Source organism: Myotis brandtii, unplaced genomic scaffold (genome assembly GCF_000412655.1).
Source record: "Myotis brandtii unplaced genomic scaffold, ASM41265v1 scaffold423, whole genome shotgun sequence".
Taxonomy (NCBI): domain Eukaryota; kingdom Metazoa; phylum Chordata; class Mammalia; order Chiroptera; family Vespertilionidae; genus Myotis; species Myotis brandtii.
The window spans coordinates 1427651-1434574 of NW_005366214.1; the positions used below are offsets into that span (position 1 = coordinate 1427651).

General features: G+C 39.8%; 1 protein-coding gene across 4 annotated transcripts in view; it reads left to right on the top strand.

The window, feature by feature from the left end:
* PPP2R5E (protein phosphatase 2, regulatory subunit B', epsilon isoform) overlaps nt 1–6924 on the top strand; it is a 176714-nt gene that overhangs the window by 64361 nt on the left and 105429 nt on the right. For all 4 annotated transcript variants that reach the window (XM_005874037.2, XM_005874036.2, XM_014545932.1 and 1 more), the window contains one exon: nt 3875–4071. In XM_005874037.2, the coding sequence (XP_005874099.1) occupies nt 3875–4071 (197 nt within the window). The remainder of the gene's footprint in view (nt 1–3874; nt 4072–6924) is intronic.

Below are 6924 nucleotides of genomic sequence, written 5' to 3' on the forward strand. Positions count from 1 at the left end.
TCTCTCTCTCTCTCTCTCTCTCTCTCTCTCTCTCTCTCCCCCTCTCTCCCTCTCTCCCTCTCTCCCTCTCTCTCCCTCTCTCTTCCACACTCTCTAAAAATATATGGAAACATATCCTCAGGTGAGGTTAAAAAAGAAAAAAGAAAATGTCATATCCTATGAAAGACACATCTTGAAAATGCCTAAAGAAAGTTGTCATTTTTTCATGGTGAAGGGACTGGAGTCCGTGTTGATGAAAGCATCTTGGCGGCTGTGGTGGCTGGCAGTGGCTGCAGCAGCGGGGTGATGGGACTGGCGCCTTCCCCTGATCAGCCCAGTCGCCTCCCGCAGAGGGAGGCCAGACTGCAGCTTATGCCCGCTCCCCATTGGGAGCGGGCCTAAGCCATCAGTAGGACATCCCCTGAGGGCTCCCAGTCTGTGAGAGGGGGCAGGCTGGGCGGAGGGGGCCCCCCCCCCCCCAGTGCATGAGTTTCGTGCACCGGGCCCCTAGTTTAGATATAAACACCTTGGAAGTGGGAGTATTTTCTCTAGCTTATTGATGAAAGTGATGGAGGATGCTAAGAGATAATAATAGAAAAGGCATATGGGAGAAAATAACTGTTAAAAAAGGAAAGAGAAGAACAAGACGGTGAGATGTATGACTGCCATTTGTATCTTCCTCTGCGTCTGGTTCCATAGACATTAAACTTTTATAATTGAAATATTCTGAACTATCCAGAGAGTTTTCCTTCTCCCATCCTGTCCTGTCCTATCTTTTCACATTCCACTTTTTCAAATCCTACGGAATTGGGGAGAGGAGAGCAAGGAGCTGGGGAGCAGCCTGGTTATGTGGGGCAATTCAAGGGCTGAACATTACAGGGAAAGCCCTTTACTTGGACTAGGTTATGACATCCTTCAGCACGAATGAAAAAGTTTTAAAAAAATTGTTGCCATGAAGGAATTGGCTCTTTGAGGAATCCTCTCCCTCTCTTTTTCTTTGATTCAGTTTTGACTACTTAAGTTGTTTAAGAAGAAGAAATCACTTTAGAAGAATTTAGTCTGTTATAAAGGAGGAAGGAAAGCTTATTGGTATATGTGTTAGTCTCTGGGGAATGGGCTAGAGGGGAGACACAGAAGAGGTTCAGCATGATCTTTTATGAATGGGGCATATTAGAGATTGATTTGTTGATTTCCTTCTGCGTTCTTCCTCTTCTCTTTGCACATACTCTGTTCTATGGAATATGGTATTACTCTTGTCTTTCACTGAGTTTGAATGTTGCATGGTGGTGAAGAGTCCAGGCTTTGGATCAGTCTGCCTGAGTTTGAATCCTGTCTCCACTGATTGTTAGCTCTGTGACTCCAGGCATGTCATTGAATCTCTCTGTGTCTTGGTTTTCTCATCTTTTAAATTGGAAATAGTACCTACTGCATGGGGTTGTTGTTAGGATTAAAAGAGATAAAATATGTGAAAGTGCTTAGAACAGTATCCAATATATGTACCTACTAGAACTCAATACATGTAAACTATCATAATTGTTCCATTAAGCAGGTGGAGAACCTTCTTCACATTTGTCTATAACATTACATCAGTTTGGTTAAATAAGGAATACATTTCAACTGCCTAACATTAAAAAAATAGGACTAAGTGTTAACTGCCTGAATTTTTTAAATAACTAAATATATGAATCTCTTGAGTATTATTGCACTGACCACAAAGATTAATTGTTGTTGTCACTGCTTAAATATGGTTTGCTTTTTGGAGAAAAGGTTATCATTTATAGATTCCTTCATAATTCATATGTGTTGAGTTATAGAGTTCTCCATGTGGAAGGTCTGGTTTTTAAGCCTTAATAAAGTTACTGTATCAAAAATAGGATTAATTAAAATTTCCCTTGAATATTTTAACTTTAATGTTACAATAATAAGCTCTTTCTTATTCCTTATACAGCATAAAAACTTCCATTCCCCTTCGAGGTATGGGATCTGATTTAGAACTAAGAAAAGTTTAGTAATTAACCATGTTGGTCCTGTGTATGTAGTTAGGCATTGGTTAAGGGTATATAGTCATGTTTATGAGCAGCCTTGTTTAGTTTTTGTTTGTTTATTTATTTTAAACATTGAAGTAGGTAACAGTTAAAGAGGTTTGGTCTGACTAAATTTAGTTCTTACAGTCTAATGCTAGATCTTTTAAAAGTGATTAAGTCTAGGGGCACAGAATAAGACATATCTCATGGCTTACCTCAAATTCCAAAGTCTTTGACTATAAGATACATTGGGTCTTTAGGGACCTATAGGGGTGGTGGTGGGAGAGGAAACTCATTGGTTAAGAATGATTTCTAAATTTATAACTTTTCTGAGAGTAACAGTAATGTCATATACCTTAAAAGATACTGATTCCCTTATATCTGGTAGAGAAATCCCATGTTTTTAGGTGTCCTATCTACATTTTAGATTTATCCTAAAGTTGATGCAGCAGGCAGTGTTTTGGGGGAATTATCTATGAAGTCCTGAGTACTTGGGGGTAGCACTTGGGTTGTGAGATGTGAAGAGGGGCAGAGGGTTGTGAGAGGAGTCAGGTGGACCCTGTGAGGAGCCTAGCCCACACTGCCTTCTGCTGGGGCTGCTGATGGCTATAAGGTGTGTGCTGCTAGCTGTTGCACTTACCTTCAGGGAGCAGGTGGCCCATCCTTTGAAGCTGCTGTAAAGTATTCACTATGAGGCTGGCAACAAAGGCTGTTTGCAAACGACTGGCCAAACATTGTTGAAGTTCTTCATGAGTACTAGGAGTGTGGTTAGAGACCCGGGCACTGTGCCAGCCCCATAATTCATTCATTGTGGAACCTCAATGATTGTCTCTACTTTTCTTTTTGGAAAATACAGAATAATAATACAATGCCACCTGCTTACCTCTAAGAATGTTTTGAGGATTAATGAGTTAATCATCTTAGATGACGGCTGCAGAGCTTACTCTGGTCATAATTTCATTGCCTTTCTAGGGAAGCTCCAGTATGGGGGAATAAAATAGTTGAAAAAAGATAGGAATAGCTGTGTACAACTTAGTCAGTGTATTTCAAGTTCACCTTAGATCAGGCTTCCATTCTAGCTGGCGAGTTTTAACCTAAAATTTTTAGGTATTTTTTAGAAATGACACAAAACCAAATGTTGGGCCTGCTGTTTGTGGGAAAAGAATAGATGTTTATTCTAAGGACATACTAATAAGATGTTAGTGGTTTTCTCCCACTGTAAGGGAAGAAGATGGATCAAAAGAGAGAGTGTAGATTTAAGTAGAGTTCATTCTTATTGTCCTAGTACTCACGTACTCTTTTGAGAGTTGGTATTACTTCATTTTGTTGACTTCTCAAGTTTCTTTGACAAAAAAACTTCATAGAAAGCAAGCCAAAGTAAAACACACACACACACACACACACACACACACCCCACTCATCATTTGCTTTAAATACCAAGGATGTCAGCATGAAATTAAAATGAATCATTGACATCTCTGCTTTGAAATTTTTTACCAACAGTGAGAACTTCTTGCTTTTACTTTATAATGGGAAATTTGACCTTTTTCATTGTTTTTGGCTTAAGGATGTTGACATTGGGGTGTTTGGGTTAAAATTAGCTTCAACTCAAATGGCTCTTGGGATTTTGGTCAATCTTCGGTGTGGAATAACAAATGCGGTCAATTATGTTGGTATCATAATTTTTCAAAGACAAGTTGTCTGAAGTAGTGGATGTGGTATCCCCTCCTGGCCATGTGTAACTGTTAAAAAACACTGTTGTCATGTGAATTCTTATTTTTTTGAACTTGCTTTTGAAATAACTTTCACAGAGAATTCCTGTTACCTAGAAATTGATGACAGACTTATACCATTTCCTTTTTTTTTCTTAGACGTTCCATCCTCAGAGCAGCCTGAACTGTTCCTAAAGAAACTTCAGCAGTGCTGTGTCATTTTTGACTTCATGGACACGCTATCTGATCTTAAAATGAAAGAATACAAGCGCTCCACTCTTAATGAACTGGTGGACTACATTACAATAAGCAGAGGCTGTTTGACAGAGCAGACTTACCCTGAAGTAGTTAGAATGGTGAGTTTCTTTTTTTTCGCCGGGGACACTTTTAAGCACCTTCTATAGCCACTCACAGGTGTACTCATGGCAGAGGCAGGTCACCGGAGGTCACCTCCACAAAAGAGAGCCAACCTCCTGAGAGCTAAGCACAAGTAGTCGGCACAGTCCTAGAATTTGAAGAGCACTATTTTATGGGAATGAAATCCAGAACTTTTCACTGACAGCGGTATTGGAGGAATCAATGACTTCAAACGATGAAGCCAAGATTGCCAGGGTATTATTGGTTTTCTGGTTTTGGGAAAAGAACAGACACAGGAAAATCAACAAAATTTTAGAAAAATATTCAAGCCTGTTGGATGTCTTGATTCCCCTCCCCCTTCCTCATTGATTGTGGTATATTAGAAATGGCTTTATGCTTAATAAAATGTGATTTATAGAATCTAGTTAAGCCTCTCTTGGCTTCTTAAACTAATGATTCTCTTTATAATCTTGAAATCGGGGTGATGTCTTTCATTATTTTTGAACAGTGTCTTGCACTTTGTGTGGTTGTTAGGAATTAAGAGAAGAAACATTATTAACTAATGCAAATAATTTGCATTGTATCAATAATTATATTAGTTTTCCAAAAGCTGGGCCAAAATATGATTTTCTGTTAGATTTCTGTGGGCAGGTTGCCTTCCTGGGCACCCTGGAAGATCTGGGATCTATAGAGTGCACGCTGTTTGGGAGGGAATGGGGTTGGGGTTTGGGGCTGGTGTACTAACTGGCGAAATTGCTTCAGAGACCCAAAAGGTTCAGTTCATATTATCATAATATGAGAAACTGTGACTGATGTGCGAAGGTCATTTCCAAACAATATCCACTATATTCTTCAGATCCATATCTGAGTGTATATTGCATTTGTTGTTGATTTATAGGAATATAGTACTAGACTGTTTTATAGGTTAACTATTAACATTGTGGCTCTTGAGCAGTGGTTCTCAACCAGGGGCGATTTTGCTTCCCAGGGCACTTTGGCAGTGTCTAGAGACATTTTGGTAGTCACAGCCAGGGGTGGGAGGGGTGTATGTACTATCAGCGTGCAGTGGAGAGAAGCCAGAAATGCTGCTAAACATCTTACACTGCACAGGACAGCCCCCCATTCCCCCCAACAAATAATGACCTGGCCCCACTGTCAGTAGTGCATTGTGAAGAAACCTTGCTAGAGTTTGTGTATTGTCTCACTTTTGTCCTGATGCTTAGGATCTTCTCTAGTCCACCTGCCTTCTGCAGAAGATGCTCCCTTGCTTTTTTAAAAAATATATATTTTTATTGACTTCAGAGAGGAAGGGAGAGGGAGAGAGAGATAGAAACATCAATGGTGAGAGAGAATTATTGATTGACTGCCTTCTGCACGCCCCCACTGGGGATCAAGCCCAAAATCTGGTCATGTGCCCTTGACCGGAATTGAACCGGGACCCTTCAGTTCGCAGGCTAACGCTCTATGCACTGAGCCAAACTGGCTAGGGCAATGCTCCCTTGCTTTTAACCTACCTGTGTCCTCAGCCAACAGAGGTGTCCACTGTTTATAACTTCCTTCTGCATCTTTCTATGGATAGTTTATGAAAATGTTAGCATATAAGTATAAATATTGTTTTCTTGTAAATACAAATTTGTATTCACACTCTGTGACTTGCTTTTTTCACTTATCAGTATATAGTATATGTCATTATATATACTAGTAAAGCTGCCTCACTCAATCTTATAGCTCCATAATATTTCATTGTGTGGATATGTTATACTTTATTTAACTAATATCCTCTGAATATCCTTATATGCACAACAGTGCAGCCTTGTGTGAGAACATCTATATATTTGCTGATTTTAAAAAACATTTATTTATTGATTTGAGAGAGAGAGAGGAAGGGAGAGAGTTTGGGGGAAGGGGGAGAGAAAGAGAAAGTAAAATATCAATTTGTTGTTCCACTTATTGATGCATTCATTGGTGGATCCTTGTATGTTCCCTGGTGTATCGGGACAATGCTCTAACTAACTGAGTTACCCGGCCAGGGCTGATTTTTATTTAAAAAATGTATTTTATTGATTTTTTACAGAGAGGATAGGAGAGGGATAGAGAGTTAGAAACATCGATGAGAGAGAAACATCGATCAGCTGCCTCCTGCACACCCCCTATTGGGGATGTGCCCGAAACCAAGGTACATGCCCTTGACCAGAATCGAACCTAGGACCCTTCAGTCCACAGGCTGATGCTCTATCCACTGAGCCAAACCGGTTAGGGCTGATTTTTGTTTTTCAATAGTCTTTCTTTTTCCCCTGTTTGGACTTTCATGAATTCCCTACCACCACACCTCCACCCCTACCGTAACCCTAATCTCCGGGTCCCCACCACTAATTCTGATTTGCCTTTCATTTCAGGACCTTAAAGTGCTACCAGTGTTTCCTGAAAAGCCCAGAGTTTTCTCTTTCCTTAAGTTCCTCAGCAACCTACCCTTTTGGGTTGGGTTGTTTTTTTCTTCAGCAAATTAGTTCATTTGATGCTTTTTAAATCTTTTCATACTTGTCTGATTTTTCTAATTAGATTCTAAGCACTTCTAGGCAAAAACTATGTTTCTTGCACATCTCTGTGTCCTCCTAATGCCTCCTAGCTCAGGCCTACCTGAAATTGATTGAATGAGTAATGAACCCTCTAAAAATGTCAGCATTTCAGGCATTTAAATCACGATAAAGACATTGAATGTCGGTTGTGGGTTCGATCCATGGTTGGATTATGTACCGGAGGCAACCGATTGATTCTCACTTCTTTCTTTCTTTCTTTCTTTCTTTCTTTCTTTCTTTCTTTCTTTCTTTCTTTCTTTCTTTCTTTCTTTCTTT